Source organism: Coturnix japonica, chromosome 5, assembly GCF_001577835.2.
Source record: "Coturnix japonica isolate 7356 chromosome 5, Coturnix japonica 2.1, whole genome shotgun sequence".
Lineage (NCBI taxonomy): Eukaryota > Metazoa > Chordata > Aves > Galliformes > Phasianidae > Coturnix > Coturnix japonica.
Window position 1 is genome coordinate 15,447,490 of NC_029520.1, and position 20,230 is coordinate 15,467,719.

Sequence of the window (20,230 nt, forward strand, 5' to 3'; positions counted from 1 at the left end):
CACTTTGTATATATCCAACTTCCTCCTATTAGGTCTTCATAGCTGTCCAACTTACAGCTAGATCTATTAGAAATATCAGAATAAAATTTGTATTTATGTTTTTAGCAATATCAGATGCACATGGAAATCCTTCTCTGTATATAGTTACATGACATCTATTACATGTTTTATGTTTCCCTGTTAGCATTTGCAGAGGAATGCATGCAGGAAACCAGCCTGCTGCAAAGAGTACTTGTATTTCTTTAAGGTAAACACTGATGAAACATTTGGAAGATTGAAATAAAAACAAGACATTTATGAGACATAAAGGTATCACATGAAACTGTTGTGAATTAGAATAACATTGGCTGAACCCCAGAACAGATAATCCTTATAAACATGCAGGAATGTTGTAAACTGTATATGAATGTCAGTGATACTCTACATTAGGAGATTCATATTACGCTTGGTGCTATGTACGTCTTGGTCACTGGATTTTTCATGGCCTCAAAGATTAAAATAAATATAAGTAGTATCTTTCCTTCCTCCATTAAGACATGTTATGTACACAGTTTTATAATGCTGGACAGAGATACCAAAGTCTGTTTTTTCTTGAGCTGTCAAGGTACAAAAGAAATGCAAAAAGTCTTTGCACAGATGTAGTAAAGTGTTGGATTTTATCTTTTGGCAGGTGCTCAATATGCAGCCCACATAATCACATGTTAATGACTGGAGTATGTTAATCAGCATGCATACCTGATTCCTTCTTGCCCAAGGAAAAAAAATTTAACAATTTAGAGCATGTTAATGCTGCTACTTTTGGGAGGGAAAAAAAATTGTGTCAATATACAGAACTGATTTTAAAACTTCTCAGAATTTCCTTTATTAAAAAAAAAATAAAAGATGGGAATTTCAAAATAAGGGAAAGGAATAAAATGTCTACAGGTTTAGAGACTAACACATGTTATAAGGCTTTTGTGAAGAAATCAGATGATGATCAATTCTATTCAAACAGAATTCAGCCCACAACACCAGACATTTGTAAACAAAACTAAACAACACAGTGTCAAAATAAAAATAATGAAAAGCAGATCAAATGCAAAAATGAAAAATCTCCTGATTCTTCCTAGAGTAAATTTACCACATTAAGCAATATCCCCTGCATGCTTTTAGGGAACTGTTTCACTGTTTTAATTTGAAATGTAAACACTTTTATGTTCAAACTACTAAAACTCAGTACGTGATCTTTCCAACCTTTAGATGTACTTAATGCGACAGTTGTTGGTAGTCCTAACGAAGCCAAACCAAGCATATATTTGAATGCTTTTTGAATCAAAACACTGTGCTATTGCATGCAAAATAATTTATCTTTCTAGTTAGATAAAAATTTCATTGCGCTACCTGACATCCAGAAAGAATATCACAAGCACTATAGAATTGCTTTCAATCATCACAAAACTCAGATTTGTACAAGCAAGTAACAGCTGCATGAGCAATTTAGCAGATATGGAATTGCTAGAGTTTAGGGCATTTATATTTGATGCATTTTATATGCTCACATCCTGTCAAAAATGAACTAAAAATAAAAATTCAAAACATGTAATTGTACCTATAACTTTTAAGAATTTGAAGCCATGAATTTATATAGCAACAAATTCACAGCGTTTAGCACATGTAAACAGTTTTCAATGATTTTTCCTAGAAACATGAATTTATTTTCCCGACAGAAAGCACTTTCATCAGAGGAAGTTAATAGCACGGATGCCCACGAGGGCAAGTGACAGAACAATGCCTGTTTTATAGCAGAGGCTACACACCTGAATACCACCCATTTCTGTCTTCCTGATACCTCTAGTTCTGCTAGAGATATAGAAAATTAAACTTGATAGTTGGCAATTTAAAGTGATTTAAAAGTAACAAATACAGTCACAAATCTCTTTTCCTCCTGCATATGCAAATCTGCCATCAGTACTGCTGAAACGGGTGTGCTGAGACAGTGGAAAGGTAGCATGCTTTTCACTTTTTGGCAAGAAGTCAACAGAAGACAGAGACTTGACATAATTATGAAATACATGTCAATGTTCCCATCTGACATAAAACCCAATTAAAGAAATTTCATTTCTAAACCCAAAGGGTCTTTGAACAATGTTAAATATATATATATATAGGGAAACATAGTATTTATTTGATGATAATTAACTTACATATGTATATTTGTGGTTTTTTCCTCAGTCATAGGGAAATAACACACATTCTTTATACTTGCAGCTGTGATTCTCCCAACAACCTCTTGCCACAATACTTCATGTAATGGTAGATGGAGAAGCTGTGGATGCCCTCATTCTGTGCACACACTGTCTGCATACTGCCTGTGGTGGTGGGCAGGAGAAAAACACCAACAGGAAAAGGGCTTCCACTGTTTTTGTGTTCCACATACAGTGATTTTCACAGTGTCTGTGAGATCTTCCAAAATCCTGCCTTTTACCAGACTGTCGTAACAGGATTAGGGTTGGGAACACAATTTGCCTCTCTCCTTTATTCACAGTTTCAGAAGAAAAAAAATTAAAAAAAATAAAAAAAAAAAAAACCAACAAAAAACCAATTTTTAAAAATCTGCAATTTGGAGAAAGATTCTGGCTTTCAACCCAAGCTATTCTATGCCTCTGTTATTTCACTATGGTAAAGCTGCTTAAATTTATTGTTCATAAGAAGGACCACAACAGCCGTGGCAACACACTGACCCATCTCTTTCCTTTAAGTGGGTCAGACCACTTGTCCATCTGATTTTGTAGCTTGTTGTTGGCACTGCTTTCTCCTGATAGCTTACGGCAAAAATAAAAAATCTTTATAATTTACCTCACAAGATGTTTTAGGCTCTGTATGAAGTTACGGAGCATCACTTGTTCTCCAGTGAATAAAGCACAAATTACGATTCTCCATTTCTTTATATAGCTATCAATTAACATAATAATGGGATACAACAATTAATATTAAATTTAGCATAAGTTAGTTCTGTTAGCTTTTCATTCTCATCCTCTCTCAGTCTCTTGCCCCAAGGGAGACAGTTTTTGGATGCAACTTAGGAAATTTCCTGTCTGTTACTCAGTGTCCATGGCAGAAGGCAGAAGAGTTGCTTCCCTGTTATCTTAGTAACACTTTGACATCCCCCCCCACCCTCCTCCCCACTCCAATTCACTGCAGCAAAAAGACAATATCCTCAGCCTAAAATAGCACTTATATTCTAGTTGAACTACAGGCAACAATAAATACCCACATGTCCAGGTATTTTCATATTAAGTTATAATTAGAAATACACACATAAATTCTTTCAGCTCAGCAATAAGAGATTACAGGCCCAAATCTTTCAGTTGTTTCATTTTCTCCCCACTATAACATCAAATTGGCTGGTGATATGATACTTGCAGTGTAAGTCATTACAGGTCTGACGTTACAGTTGTTACACATTGCTGAATCTGTCAAATGAAAAGGGAGCACAAAGGGAATTTCCAAATGCAGCTGCTATTTCCCATTTGTTAAATCCTTTTATTACACCATATAAGTACACAGCTGGGAAATACTACAGAGTGGGAGTTAAAACAAAATATTTTGGCTTCCAGACATTCAGAATACACAAAGGACTCAGTGGAAAGCAATGCCTGATATCAAAAGGGAGTGAAAGTTTGAAAACATTTCTAGCCAGTGTGGGGTTTTTTTATGATAATACACAATGCAGTTTAAAGGTGTCTTATATTACAGAAAGCGCTGCATACCATAAGCAATGAGAAAAAAATCAGTGATATTTTTCAGCTGAATTGCCCTGCTATAGTATCTTTTTTCACCTAGCTTTGTACAGCTCTCCTAGCATGTGTGCTATCACAAATTCCAGTGACGACCTCAGAAGTTTTTAGGGCACAAAGGAAACAGAATTTTGCCCTTAATTAGGTATCACTTGAAAAATATTTTTTTTCCTCCCCATATGTCGACAAAGCATTCTGTGAATTTGCTATCTTCTAACCAGGCAACACACACTATTGATGCATTTTAATGACAGCACCAATGCCTTTACCTTTAGCATAAATGGAAGGAGCAGGTGCTTCTTCAAATCTGCTTTGAAAGGATCTGTCTGTGAAAGGTCAGCAAGCACTTACCTTCTGGGAGTTTGGTTTTATTAGGAAGAAAACAGGTTGCTATCTCAAAACTGTCCAACCCACCTTCTAGAATTCACCTCTGAGGAAAGAAACTCCTATCCTCTCACTTAGAGGAGTACAAAATTGATCTCATCAGGAAAATTCTGAATTTTTCCTAGCAGTATCAATGCCTGCTTGAAGACTGAAGTGTTTCAGATAATTGAGGCTTAAAGGATTTCAGACAAAGGACATAAGTAAGGGAAAATGTCAAAAAGGTTACCCTAAGGAGAAAAAAATGGTTTTTATACAACTTCACAGCAGTGATCTAACTCACCTAACTTCAGAACACATTGGAATGTTGCTTACATTTTACATCTCGTGTAAGTGCAACCAAATAGAATACCCAAGAACTTAGTTTTTCTAACCAAACCTTGTAAATTACACCCAGCTTTTAGCTAGGCAAAATATATATATATATATATATGTTTGGTTTAGCTGAGAGCTACCTAAATAAGGATGACATACATTCACCACAAGATTTGACCCAAGGGAATTGTGGAAACTTTTAATGATTTTCAGGACATTCATCTACGTATATGATGGAGTGTTCACTGAAAAAAGGAGGGAGAAAAAACAGAGTGCTAAGTCACTCAAGCAAAGTTTATGCACCTGCTCTGAAACACGATAAGCTGGGTATTGATTCATGCTTGTCCAGAGGTACAGCAAGCGTTGACATGGTAGTGCAGCATTAAGAAGGAAAACAGAGATCACACTCTGGTACTGTAAGCATAAGCTTAGTTTAGAGCAATGCCAATGAGCATAGATAATCACACAGCACAAGCTTGTATCACTTTTACTACTATTTCAAGTTAAAAGAACAGCCTGAATAAAAAGCAAATGCTTTGAGGGGCTCCCAGAGGTTAGAAATACCTTTCTCTCTGGGACACAAAGTCACTTCATTTATGGTATTAACGTCCTAAGACTGAAATTTCCAGAATGCACATGCCTCATTGGATGGGAAGGAAAGTAACTGATGAATTCACAGATTTATTTTTCATCAGCAGATTTGATCAACACTTTCTGTTCTATCTCCTGGCTGCCCTCCTGAAAACACAGAGGGAGGCTGAATTTTTTCTGATGAACTTATGCATTATTTGTGCAAAAATAAATGACTTTCCATCCAACCTAAGGGTCCAACTGAAAATTCTGCATAGAAGCCATGTATACTACTTAAAACCACCCATGCAAAATTAGTAATCTATAACCATTCTTCTTTTAAGCCATTTTTACGTTTGCATCTTTTAAACTCTTTGTAAAAGTAGCCCACAGATTTACAAGTAGCTTAGGCCTGCAATAGCTTAGATGGTGCACTACAGATTAGGCAACACTTCTCTAGTTTGGTCTGATAGTCTGAATCAATTCTATTTTGAGAAGAAACAAAAACCTGTATTAACATAACAGAGATTAAGTGCTATTATTTCTTTAACACTTGAATTGTAGCTAACACAAACTGCATGAAGAATTCCAGCCTCTATGTTGATTAGTGAAATAGAATTATAATTTCTCCACAAATTTGAAATATTACTTAGAAATGTCAAAAAAATCTACAATTTTTTATGCTAGCTGCTGATTTGCACTGAAGAAAAATATCAAGACTTCCTCAGTAAATATCTGCTCATAGATATTTAACGAAAATGCAGAAAATTTTTTATGAAAACACATTAACTGCGTGAACTCAGCATTTGTGAAAGTCACTTTATGGAGAATGTGGAATTATTATGTTCTAAATTTACAGCACATCTGGGTGCTGCACATACCTTAATTCTGATCCTCATAAACACATTCAAGGAAAACAAATTGAATGAGATGCTGTGCCCATTCAGTCTTGATTCAGTCTACTCGTTTACTGCAGAGTTTGGGGGATGCATAAGGACAGAATTACAACCGCAAAATAATTTTAAGTGGGCTACTGAAGAGAATACAGACAAAAACTCTGATAATTTCTAATGTCACTTGTATAGAAACAGATGATCTAGAGTAGAAAAGCATGACAGTTACTCAAACACATTTCCCTTTCACAAAAAGTTATAATTTCTTATAAATACAGCAGGATGATTGTGTCAACTAAAATGCCAGCTTCTTTGTTGTAGTGTGAAGCTATAACGTTGTAGGTTTGGTGAATTCCCTTTCTGAGAGAGAAATAAAAAAATACATTAAAGTTTCTTCCTTCAATGCAACACTTTGCAAATGACAAACAGTTGTGAGCTATACCCTCCTGTCAGAAATTAATGCTTGAATATATGATCTAGAGAGGTTATGACATAAATCAAGGTATGAATGAAAACATGATAAATAGATGCATTTCCTTTCTGAAGGTGAACTCATCAAATGACCTCATTCATATAGACTTGTATACTTAACAAGATTATACAGTTATAATTTACAATTATACCATATTGATGCTGATCTATTGCTAACGCTAACATTTAAAAAGCTTCACACACTTGAATGATTCCACTGAACATGTCTTTCAAACCAGAAGCGAACAGCCTCTTAGGATACTAATTTAGAAAGCTAGTTCAAGATCTGTGAAACTCACCATTCTGTGTTGGGCTGAGATGACTCCATCCCACTCGGCATCTTGTTGGATGGTCGTGACTAGAGTTGGTAGCTCCTCAGAGTGAGGTTTGTTGTGCATTACATTGTGTAGAGGCAGATGAGAGGTCGCGTGCTGATCACTGTTGCCCTCTTCCTTGTCTCGTGATGCTAAGTCCTGGGTCATTGTTTCCTCTCCATCAGCTGCACATGCAAATGGAGAGGTAGCCTGCTTGGAAGACATTCTTCTGCAAAATAAGAAGACAAAAAGAAAACATTTGTGTCAAACAAAAAAAATCAAACTCAAACAGTCCTCTAAACACACCAGGCAGAAGGTACAGAAGGTACACTTGCCTACATTAATTAAAATAAATCATATGCAGTCAAAGAAAGTATTCTTAAAAGCACAGGTTTGGGGAACCAAATCCAAACCACTGAGATGAAGTTTTTGCTAATGTCCAAAGTCAGGGTTACTAATGGGATGGTATTCTGTTCATTTAGACTTGTCAAACAATGTAACTTTCTTCAGTCAGAATAAATAAATAAATAAATAAAAGGTTAGCTTACTTTTATTTTCATGTTGATTGACCATATGATTTCAAGTTTTAAACTCTCAGTCACATTAATAATCTGAAGGTTATAAGCAAATTTTTAGAGAAGGTCCCACATGTTTTTTTAATCTCATTCTTTGCAAGCAGAAGTTATTTTCTGCAGGTGTGAGAATTCTCAAATCCATTTCAGATTCTTCAAAATCAGCCCTTTTGCTGTTTGTTTAAAGCTGTACCCAATCCTTACCTGTTTAAATTTTTATCTATTTTTACTTTTGGAAAATGCTGTGATGTTCATGGGGAAAGTGAAGGGTTTATCAAATGGATTGATAATAAGTGATTAATCTTTTCCAGTTTGAACTAAAAATCTGAAATAATTAGCATCGAGTACAGGATATATTTACTTTAAATGACCTAAAAGTCTGATGAATAAATGCATTGATTTATGTTAAAAGTCTATTTCTAATAATGGTCTCTTACTAGTATCACATATGGAAACTCCACTTTCACCACATGAAAACATAACTAAGCTTACATGAAAATATAATTGACTTCAACACAAAACCTTAAAACACTTTGTTTAAAATTTCTAATAAGATTAACTTCAACTGTTAAAACTGCCATTAATAAACCTGAAAGTAGACAGCTAAAATATATTAGATATTTTCCCAGTTTTTAGTAACTTCAGAATATCCTGGACACTGAAATTGCACAGAAACCAAGGAATAAGATCTTCACCTTAATTGCTTTTTAACAATAATTGATTTCATACCATTTCTTTAAAAATGCACAAATCAGTTAACATGGGAAACCACATGAGCATTTTTCAAATTAGCAAATCATTAACTTGCTAGTACTGTTTCTACAGACAAATAAATACTGATTAAAGGGTCTGGAAATCTGAGACTAACTGTTAAATTTACAAATCTGTCACATGCTTTCATGAATATTACAGCGAAGGAAATATCAAGTGCAAAGAAAAATAATTAAGTTAATTCCAATTTAAAAAGTAGTTTTTATGTAGCAGCCCATGTTTCACATAGGATTTAACAGCTAACGCTAAATTTCTCACAATTAATGAGCGAGCTTGGATTTAGTATCCTACAGTGAAAAAAAAATTAATATAGGATCAGCTAATCTAATTATGTGCAGTTCTATATAAAAGTATTACAAGCTTTGAAGTGCTTTGAAACATATTAAAACACTGATACCTATTTAGAATAACAATTCTGTAAATAGAGATAATCCTGCCTCTTAAACTCGATGCTGGTGGGGGAAAAAACATTTGCATTTCCTTTAGGGAAGCCTAAGTGTAAGTGGCAGTCTAATATCAATGCTGCCAATAAGCAGAACTGAGGAATTTAAACCGTGTATTACATTCGTACTACACTAAAGAATTCGTGTTGATGCTGCAGAGAACATGCCAAGAGTTCAGCAGCCGGCATTACTGCATGTACTTCAAAAGGTTCTGGCTCATAATTGCTGTGATCCAAGATGAAATAAAAGGTTTACTTTCCTTTTTCTCATTAAAATAGTCATGTAAATGTAATCACTCACATGAAAATAAAAGTAATCTTACCACACTCTATACGATTTGAAAACTAGGCATTAAAACTGAAAGTCACAATAAGGGATTTTCCTTGCATTCACCTTCTCAACAGATTTGATTCTCGTTTCAAACCGAACAAGCTTCTGCAAAAAGCAATAGATATGGCTGTTTCTTCGCCATAAATTAATCATGACACAAAACTCGAAATGAAAATGTCTCTTAAGAATAATTTCAACTACTAACTGCACCGATGAATAATAGTGCACAATCCTAATTAAACACAACTCTGCAGCTGCAAAAATAGGCTGAATCTGTCCAAAGCTACGAGTTGGCTTTAAAGGCTGGTTTGTTAGGGACTGTTTTCTTAAGGAAGGCTGGGCCCTCAGTCTTAATCAGCCAATAAATTATTTCCTGCAATTACATTAAATAGAAAATTATCTTCAAATTGGGAATGTTAATTGAAAATCAAAATTCAGACTGAAGTTTAGAAATTACATGCTGAATATAATTAGTCTAGAAAGGCTTCACCTCTATTTCGTAAACAGGCTTTTGGTATTTCCTCAAGTGACCACTCAGTAAAGCTATCTGCTGGTAATGTGCTCGAGTGGAAGCACCTTTCCCCTGCCATGTATGCTAATAGGCTTCCCTCTTCTTCACTGTGTTTTAAACACATAAACACAAAGCTGTATAATGTTCTCTTCTTAATTTCATTGCAACTAGAAAAGGAGATATCCTTAAAAATAAAATTGCATTGACAAAGTCACATTCACTATCTATCTCTAGTTGTGCCCGGCAATTCTTTTCTGCACTAGGCTAGCAGAATGGGTAAAGAGCAGACATCAGGTGCTTCTGAGCTCCTCCGACCCATTTTCTCCACTACTACCCTATGGTCAGACACATTTTCATGCTGGGATTTTACTGTTAACTGTAGGCCTGAAGCCTACAAAGAGGAACTCAGCAGAGCCCCCCAGGCACCCACTCTCATCATGGTTTTCAGAGGCCTGTTTATCTTCCTTCCCTCTCTCTCCATAGCTCTGTTGGAACTCCAGTAGCTAGTGCAGCCATCATGGCCAGAGATCAAGCACTTCATAATTCCTTTCCAGCCTTTGACTGCTAGATTTTAAACACTAGGGTAAAAGGGACAGAGATGCAGGACCCGGATAGGTCAAAGCCTCCAGCTGCTTTTTGCAGCACAATCATTAACTAAAGCAATACCCTCACCTGTGCAGGTATTCCAGGGGTCCCAGGTTATGCTCCAAATATTGATCATGGCAGGATTATGACCAGTTAAACTGTACAAACCGTATAAATTCTGTGACTGGCTGTCATCCAGTCAATGACTTCCTGCAGGTTTGTACTCTTTATATTTGATCTTACTTGACCAGGATAAGTCATTCCATACAAGTCCATAAGGTCCAAAGGCAGAATTCGGCCAATAACTCAAGACTTTATCAGACTGAAGCGAGGGGGATCTGGATCACTCAAGTAGTTTATAGTAACATCAAACCATAGAAGAGGTCATGTTTAAACATTTTAATGTTAAACCACGAGCACAAAAAACAGCCTAATTTTACACCATTTTAACTTCACAACTTTACATTTAAAATCTCCGGTGAAAGAAAAAAAAAAACACTCAATATTAAGTATGGCTTGTAAAAGGTATCTGAAATTTACTAATTTATTTTTCCTTCTATTATCAATTAAATTCACTCAAATGATTTTAAAAAAAAAAAAAAAAAAAAAAAAAAGTTTCTGATAAAAAATATCTCCCTAGTTATAACCCCTGCAAACAGGGGTTTATAATGGAAGTGCTGACACAACCCTAACTACAGCAGCGCAAATGGTGCCGCTATAATACACAAAATCAAGTTCTATTATTCTAAACTATCCTCGCTCGGGGGGTTTTCTTTACTGTGCTCCCAGACAAACTGCTGAAGCATGAAAAATTTAAATGCAATCAAGTGGGTCCAATTCTACTTTACTAGAACAAGTGTCTACAGTGGTACAATCTTAAAAGAAGATGCAACAGATTTGTTTGGTGCTTTTCTTTCTTTTTTCTTTTTTAGCTGTTTATTTATAATACTGTGCAGTGGAGATAAAATAAGAGAGGAAATTACACTCACATTATATCAGTATATTGATTACACAGCACACAATCAGAAAGAAAACTACATTGTGAAATTGTTGCTTTGGTTAAATTGACAGATTAGCTGAACACTGCAATCACTAAAGGTAGAAAATGTACCTAATGGGTATGAAAAAAGTTAGAAAGAGCCCTAATTATCTGGAGTCCTTTCATTTACTCAACTTAGAGAATTAGAAAAAAACTGCACTTTAATTTTCCAAAACTAAAATAAATTCTCATTCTGAACTTGAAGATGAAAAAGAGTGGGTTCTTTTATCAAAGGCAAGGATTGGACTGCATTTTCAGTCAGACTCAACATCAAGATATTAAAACCAAAACTGAAGGGCTAAGTGGTTTCACCTGCATAAAACTAAATGGATGAGTGTATAATATATATGATATAACTTATACGTTAATCTAGAGAATAAACTGTTTCTGCTCCAATGAAGACTATCAGTCAGATTCTCAAGCATCAGTTTTCCTTTTTTTCTATAGACACTGTTATACATTCCTAAATGCAAACAATTATACTTTTCATTTATCCTTTACTTTTTTTTTTCCTAAGACTTTTCTGTTGTTTCTCCTTGCCTGTTCTTTTTTTGATGGATGCTTTAGAATCAATGATAACTCATAACAACAGCACAGTAGACCAGACACTATTTCAAAAGCATATAAACTAAGCAATAACAACAAGGTAAATGACAAAGCAGACCTGTATTTGGCCAGCAATGAACTTCTGCTCTGCTCCACCCTCTCAAAGCTTTCAGAAATGTAAAGGCATGACTACGCTGCAGACACATAAATGACGCCTTTGTAATTGTAGAATATCCAAACAAATTTTAAACAGGCTCATTTCTGATAGCACTCCAAGCACAGTAGCGTGGTACTCAGATGGACTAATTCATCCTGCTTTACTGACTGCAGTATAGACATAACCCAGGTCTACAGCTCCAACAGTAGATTGGAATCCGATTAGATTAGAAATACATTCACTTACAGAGCTTTTATGAACAGTCTCCATTCCTTTTCCCCAAAGTGCCAGATTAAAGTACTTAAGTGCATGATTAACTGTAAGTATGCAAGCAGTCCACTAATTTCAAATTGGACTACTCTGTTTCAAAAAGTTAAGCACATGTCTAAGTGCTTCAGTGACTCCAGAACTAAATAAATTAAAATAAACCATTTTTAGAAGTACTCATAACCTTTTAAATACTTCCTTCTGAATTTTTATGCTAACTTGGGGTTAGTGAAAAGTAAAAAGCAGCCCCAGTAGCTTAGCGTGCTCCCCCCTCGCTCTAAAAGAGAAACAAATGCTCACACCTCTCTTATAACTTTGCAAACGACTTGCAGGGCCCTCCCTTACAAAGTCAGCACTCAGATTTGTGAAAAAAATAAATGCACTGCATATTCGTCTTTGCCTGCAGTGCCCACAGCATCCTCTTTAGCAGCTATGGCCCAGCAGCTTAGCAGTCAATAACCCTGTTTTTTTCATGGATTCTCAGACCTCCCCTGAGACACAAGTGTATGCCCACAGAGCACTCTTTATGAAAACTGTTCTGCCACGGAAGTTCATCTAAGTATGGGCCTGATATAGCATGGGACAAACTGACATCACTGCATACTAGTTGCTGGAATACTTTGTTTATTTCTGACTGAATATTAGTTTATTGTAGTTGAAATATTCAGGAAGACTGATCTTTAATTTTTGTTTATACAAATAGCAGTTACAGCAGTGGGCAGAAAGACTTAAAGAAAAATGAAAATGCTTTGCCAACAGCCCAAACATTTTGTAGCTTTGCCTCTGGAAAACAATGTTATGTGGACACACTAACATAGTTCATTGTAAATCTAATGCTGTAATCTGCCTGCCATTTTAGAAAAAAAACAGCTATTTCCAAAAATTATGAAATCTCATATCTGATTTGTAGGAGCCTTAGTAACACAAATGAATGACCAGTAAAAGACTTCAGTCTCCCAGGGCCCCACAGCCTAACATAAATCCCTGTACAATATCTAACACAGCAAAGAAAAACGTCTCCCAATCTCTGTTTCTTGTTCAAAGCCACAGCAAGGCCTTATACAAATCAGCTCATCTCCCCCAAGCTCTTCCTAGGTTTCATTTTGCAGAAACACTATAGTTTATTAGTTATAGTTATCGTAATTAGTCACATATCAATCATAAACAATATTTCAATATTAGACAGTTTAAGGTAGTCATAAGAAACTTTAGGAATTACCTTGGGGGAAAAAAAGAAAGAAAAAAGTCTGTGAAAATGGAAGTAAATATAATTCAAGAAATGACAGCAGTATGTTAACTGGGCACCCAAATCTCTAAGATAAGCATCAAGCTAAGCAATACACCCACAGCTTCCAAGATATACAGGCAGAGCTATTCTTGCATTTGTTTTTCCAAACCAGCCAAATTACACTTCTCTTAATAGATATGAATGCAAGTCGCAAAGTTTAACTTCAGGTTCAAACTTCCTCAAGGCTCACAGAGCTTGGAACAACTTTTTACAGTACTTCTTACTCATAGTCAAACAATGTGAGAGCTAACAGCCCTTCGGAAATTTTTTGGAAAGCCTTTCTCTTTCTGCCATTAAAGTAAGCTGCTCCAGCCATGTAGCCACAATAAAATATTAGGGGTGGGGAACAAGTTCCTGGCTATCCATCCAATTGTTGAAAACATTAAAATGGATGTAGCTAAACAGCCTCGCAGCCCCTGATGATTTTCAGTGAAAATCTGAAGTGTTTACTTGGAGTCATAAAACGCAAAAAATAAACCTACCTTTCTAGAAGGCTAACTGTTCCATTCTCTCTATTTACTGCCAGGAGATTTCACTGAAACATGCCAAAGGTGAATTCGCATTGAAAGTAGTAAAGGGCAGTGAAAGAATAATCATTTAGCACCTGGGCTGTGCTCATCTTCAGTCACTGAAGTTAATATTTTCTATAGTTTATATTTAGCTGACAATATTCCTGTCACTTTATTTAAGCAGCTTGAGACTGTTCTTTGGACTGGAGCTCATATGCCCTGGAATGCTTTGACTCATGAATTGTTTCTCCTGATAATGTTACATCACGTAACCACCTCTGTTTAATTGGTTGGTATTGGCCTCTCAGTGACGACTGCCTTTAAAGTCCTATGACTACACCATGTGTCTCTGCATATCCAATTTCCTACTGTTGGAAAAAGAAAAAAGGCAGTACTGACTTTCAGCTATCTTTACCAATAACTATGGGAACAAGGGGGAACACGCCAAGAACTTATCCATCAGCAACTTATTAGGATTTGTTGTTTTAGGCAGCAAGTAACAGAATAGACAATATAAATAAAAGCAATTGTTAAGAATAAAATTAAAAAACAATGGTTGCTATAAATAAGCATTAATTCACATGGAAGAGAATAACTTAATTGTTTAGATAAAGGATTACATAAATTATTTTGATAAAGGATGACTAAAAATACTAAGAATTTATTTTAGCACATTTAGACTTGGACTCAAGAGTGTATTCAAGACTAGATTTATTTTTTTCCCCTAATAAAGCCTGTTAAGAACATGTTCTAATAATTCAAAATTCTTCTGACCAAACCTGAACCTGGAGGGCAAGGAGTTCCTGAAAGGTTCCTTAAATCTTTTCATTGCTCTAGGAGACACCAACTTCAATGGTAAAATACAGCATACTGACCTTTTTTTTATTCCACCATATAATCTTTAGGAGGTACTAAGATGCCATGTGCTAAGTTACACACTAAATTTACCATCCTACAGGTGCAAAAACACAAGGTCACGTGCCATTCCCCTGCACAACCTAATACAGAAGTGAAACGTTTTGTCCCCAGTCAGATTTCCTGCCCCTCCCTCTTCCCAGTCTTCTGAATTCTGGGTTCTCAGTCGAGCAGATCAGCTTGGCAGGCACTGAGGAGTCTCAGTTTCAGGCTCCCCTGTAACCAGTTGCACTAAACCACCTAATTACTACCTCCATGTAACACAAAACAACAGTCCTTTTAATCAAAACCTTACACTACAAATCTAAAAACATTTCTAGCAGACAAACTATTTCTGATTCAGTAGAGGTTATGCAAGCATCAAAGCAATTAAATATAGGTGCCAAACCATATTGCCAGGAGCTCTTAGTACTGCGAGGTAGTGTTACCTGACAGCTTGGTGAATATAAAATTACTTGTTTCTCCAACTGAAGACAATCAAATTGTTACCTTCCATTGTAATAATGCGCAACTGGGGATCAGCAAAGTGCCAACATAATTACCAGCAAGAAAACAAAACGTAACAAAAATACCAAGTCTAAATTTCTCTAAAGGATAAACACATCCATCTGGCTATTCACAAAGAAAAGTAGGAGGGATTTTATTTTTACTATCAAATATCATAGCGTTATTTAGCAATGAGATTTATATGCCTTTCATTAAGTGAAAAAAAACAGTTAAGGAAGGTGATTCAAGACACACTAAAAGTAAGCAGAGCTATGGTAGGATGGTACCTGTCCACATTTAAAGTATTGCAAGTGTGCATAAGTGTGTATCTGCATTATGATTATTATAAGCTCACATATATGAGGATTCATACAAATTAATTCCGACTGGCATATGGCATACTTTGGCACAAGCTATAAATGACGTGCCACTTCTGTTTATTTACTTAAATGACTTCACTCTAAGAACTGAAAATGAAGTTTGAACTGTAGACTACCTCAGAGCTGTGGCTTTCAGGATATTAAAAACCAAAGAAAATGTTTTGTAGGGGGTAATCTGACTACATGAGAACTAACATTTTCACTACAGATTATTTTGGACTCTTTAGCAAGCTTCATAGTCAGGAGTGAAATTTTGGTAACATGGAGAACTCAACCAGAAACTGTCTTATATCTACAGTAGATCTGGGCACCCTATAAAATATAAAGGAGTATCCAGGGCAGGGTGTATACTTAAAAAAAAAACATTTTCGTCTAGATCACAGAAATGAAGCTAAACTTAAATTCTTGTTGAACAGCTTGCATTATAGAGTGATACTTTGGATTATATTTTCCTATATTAAGATTCTAGTCACAGAACATTCACTGATGCAAAAGCACATCACTTTCTGATACTTCTGAAGTTTCACCAGAATTGCTGGAGTTAAAAAATGGAGAAAATATGCAAACTGAAGACTTTGCCTTGGACATCGGTTTTCCACTGAAATTGAAATTTCAATTGAAATTGGTTTTCCACTCAATAAGGGCAGCAAGGGACAAGAAGCTTTTTGCCACACTGCCCAATCGTACCATTGTCATATGCAGTCCTAACCCTTGGAGAGAATGTAAGCACAGTGGCTACTGGAGTACATCATTAGCCCTGCAGAAGAGGGTAAGGCTCCATGTACCCAAGAACACCGCTGGCAACTGGTAACAAGTGATGTGTGCAGAGGAACTTGACTTCTGCAAGGTTCTCAGCTGGCACCATCAGTACCAAAAGGCTGGGCCTTCCAGCTAAAACCTGAATGCAGGGTTTGGCCAGTGATCCTCGCTGTTGTGCACTATGTTGCATCACACAACACTGCACTTTCTCATCCACTACCTTCAAGACTGGATAGACTCCAGCTCTCTCACCTCATTGTGGCATTGTTTGCAAGGCGTTACACAGCAAAAACAGGAGCATGGATTGGAATATGGGTCAGTGGGAACAGAGGGAAAAATGTAGTGAAGACCCGCGAAAATTAGGATGTCACGGGCATTTTGATCAGATAAAACCGAACTAGTAAAAATGCCCTCCTTCCTTTCCACAAATGAGAAGGTGAAGTTTTTGGCAGAATCCTTGTAAACAGGTTCTCATGAGGCAGCACTGTGCACAGAGTTTCTTTGGTTTTTGAACAAAGGCTTATACAATCTGATCTTCACATACGCAAAGAATGGGAACCCTAGAATGTGTTTACAGACCCTTTACAGAAACCACCTGATTTACCAGTTAGCTGCAGCTACTACTGGGATAAAGGATAAGTTTTAGAAGAATACTACAGGGGATACCATGCCCAGCTGAAACTACCTGGGAAGTATTTCAGAGATCTCTACCTCAGATTATCACTGTTCTCAAGTACAACAGCACAGTAATTCTCTCCTTCTTCCCACCAGCCCTCCACTGCTTAGGCTGCACAAGTGTGAACAGGTGGGACACCAGTTTTTAATGTGAATTTATTTCCGTGTAAAAAGATTAAGACAAAAAGAGAAATAATTGAAACAGCCTAAAAATACAAATAAAACAAAATATTATATCCTCTATTAATTAAACTAATCAGTTGTCACTAAGAAATGTAAACAATTTTAAGTTCAGTGTATTGAGACTTTGAACTTCCTATCCTTTTCACAAGGTCCACAGATGAAATCTACACCACTTTTAACTGACTTTTCCTTCTAAAGCAACTTAAATAAAAAACAAAGAGATAGTTCGTTCATAGTCTTAGTAAGACATACTAAACCAACAATTTCAAGTATTTTCATCATAATTTGGAAAACTAAAATCAAATCAGACTCTAATACTAAGCAGCTTCCCAAAACACAGCTTATTATTAATATTTTTAAGGGCTCCATTAAAGTGTTTGCATATGCACTGAAAAGAAACAGAGGACACTTAAAAAGTAATTGCCACAAGTAAAATTGACACAGCACCACCATTCAGGTTAGAGAGAGCTAGCAGAGTCTACATACAGTGCTTGGAAACTGCATCATCTAGAAAGGAAGCTACAGAATTTCCCTGTCTTCTGGTTTCAGATCTACAAAATGCCACAAAATTGTTAGGAAGAAATAATTTGCAGTAACTGAGGATTATCAACTATCTAATTTTCATCTGATCTGTAACAAGTAAAAGGAAACATGCAAAGTAAAATCAGTCGCAACGGGAAAGGTGAAGCATGCCCAAGCTCTCAACTGCCCCCACATTTCCTAGTGCTCAAGTTCCATTTTAGTATTTCTGTGTGCCAAAGAATACCATTAAGCACAACTATGAGAATAAAGAGAAAACCAAAAACCAGCACATGAAGCAAAGATCCAATCCATTGAAGTTGTTCCTAGAAAAATTAGAAAGCAAAAAACCCCAAATGTCTAAAATGCAAACCTAAAATATTGTCAGTGAGTGTAAAGGTTTTTATCCTTAACATTTAAATTCAATTAGATCCCTTAGAAATGATTTTAGCTGAAACACTGAAATATTCTATTATAGCTTGTGATGCAGTATGTTTACCATTGAAATACACAGCTCTCTGTTGTGGTTTTCATCTCTGACCCATTTTTTCCTATGTTTTAAGGATAAAGCATATGATATGCATATGTAAAGAAGTCTCATCATTTCAAACAGTGTCAATTTTTGCTCACGGCTATATTTTGTAACAGTTCCTCACTTATGTTTATTGGTAATAATTTATAATAGACACGCAAACAGTGCATCCTACGCACAGACTATTCTATTAACAAAATCTAACAGTCTTGTTTTCTCGTGCATACTTGTTGATAGCTCAATTATCAATTAGCAAAGCATTACTATACAGAACGTATAGCTTTACAGACATTCAGTTGGTACAGCCAACATCCTTACCACGTACCACCAACGAAACAGTCCCACGTCTGTGGTTTAAACCAAATAGGAATAAAATTGAAAAGAAATGGATCTTTTAATCTAGAAATTATGACACAAGCATAGAATTGTTGCAGACTTTCAAGTTTGGTCCAGATCCTCAGATACTGTAAGTCAGAACAGCTGTACTGAAGTTAATTGAAACCTCTTTATTCAGCTGAAGATGTAGCCCTCACAACTTCTCTTGGCATAGTAAAAATCAACTGGGCCCTACTGCAAATGAAATGACTGTGTTTACAGTGAAAAACTTACTACCACTACTTTATTACTGTGGATCATATGCCATGATAATACTCCTCAACCACTCATCAAAGATAAATGCAAAATGTGGTAAGGCACACTCTGAGTACTAATGACTATATGTATTCCTCTCTTTACTTTTTAACCTATTCCTCTTTAGCCAATTCAGACTAACGAGATCACTTCACTTACACAGACAAGCACTTTCAGAAAAATTACAGAACTTGTTTCTCCAACTGGCAAACGTGCTAACATCAGATGATAATTCTGGGGAGAATCAAACACACAGAGAGAAACAAAACCAGTTTTAGGTTTTAATTTGAACATGGATTCTTATGTTACTACTTGGCAAAGCACTGCAGTCCAGCAGCTCCCACAGAGCAAGGTCATGAACAAGATGGGGTCATCCAAATACAGAAGACCCCCAGCACAGCAGGCACAGGCTCTATGCTAATTCTACCAGCCCAAATCAGTCCACAGCAACTGCTCTGAAGCCTTCACATGACCACACAGAGTGGGGCTGAGGGGACAGGAACAGAGGAAGTGCCCATCACTGTACTTTTGCCCTGATAAAAACGGAGTGCAAACAGGAAGAAAGCAATGGCATTTTCAGTTATTTTTCTGCTGGATCATTTTTTATCATTGGGGTTTTGGGGAGCTGCTTCAAGCAGGGCAAGACTGTCAGGCACCATGGCAGTACCTGGAGCCAGCAGGGAGGTACAGGCAGGAAGGAGGCAGGTTTGGGGCAAGTTGTCACCTCCTTTCAGAGGAGGGGGGGGACAGGGCTGGAAGTGGCACCTCTGGAACAGGTGTCTCTATTGTGGGTTTCCTTTCTGAGTTATTTTGAAGCAGTCTAATATTTTGGCAATCAGCGCAAGTTCTCGTGTTCCACAAATCTCAAAATATCTTCTCCTTTACTAACCAAATCTCCCAGCCCTTGCACTTTACAAAGGAAGAAACTGAGACACGGTGACTTTAATGAATTAACCCATGGAAACAAAGGAAGCCAAGAGCACACAAGCCTGACTTCCAGCCTCCTCATATCCCTGTGAGAGGCAAAATCTGCAACAGAAGACAAATCTCAAATCAAGTTCATAACACGTTCATAACTGAACAAGTCTCTTCACACTAGAAAACAAAGAAATCATTCCTTACAATGATTTATTTCTCTAAGTAGACTTGTGAAGTTGTATTTATTCCATGGCTCAGCCATTATTAATTTACTATACTGTGTCACAAGCTACAGTTTACTTAAATCAGCCAGTAAATAGAGGGAGAAATGTTTGTTGACACTGAATAGTGAATTCCTACAAAACCTGACTGCACTTCTGCACGGGCAAATAGTGATCAAAGAGATGTGAAACTGAAAGCTTCCACACCGGGATGAAGACGACATGAAACATAAGTTCAGAAAGAGGCTAGGAAGGCAAAGTCAGTTTTAAAAAT

At 36.4% G+C, this 20,230-nt stretch overlaps 1 protein-coding gene across 1 annotated transcript in view; it reads right to left on the reverse strand.

The window, feature by feature from the left end:
• The window catches only part of SOX6 (SRY-box transcription factor 6), a 399,666-nt gene that overhangs the window by 213,465 nt on the left and 165,971 nt on the right, over positions 1-20,230 (reverse strand). Inside the window, exon 7 of the mRNA XM_032444750.1 lies at positions 6,706-6,949. Coding sequence (XP_032300641.1) covers positions 6,706-6,949 — 244 coding nt within the window. The remainder of the gene's footprint in view (positions 1-6,705; positions 6,950-20,230) is intronic.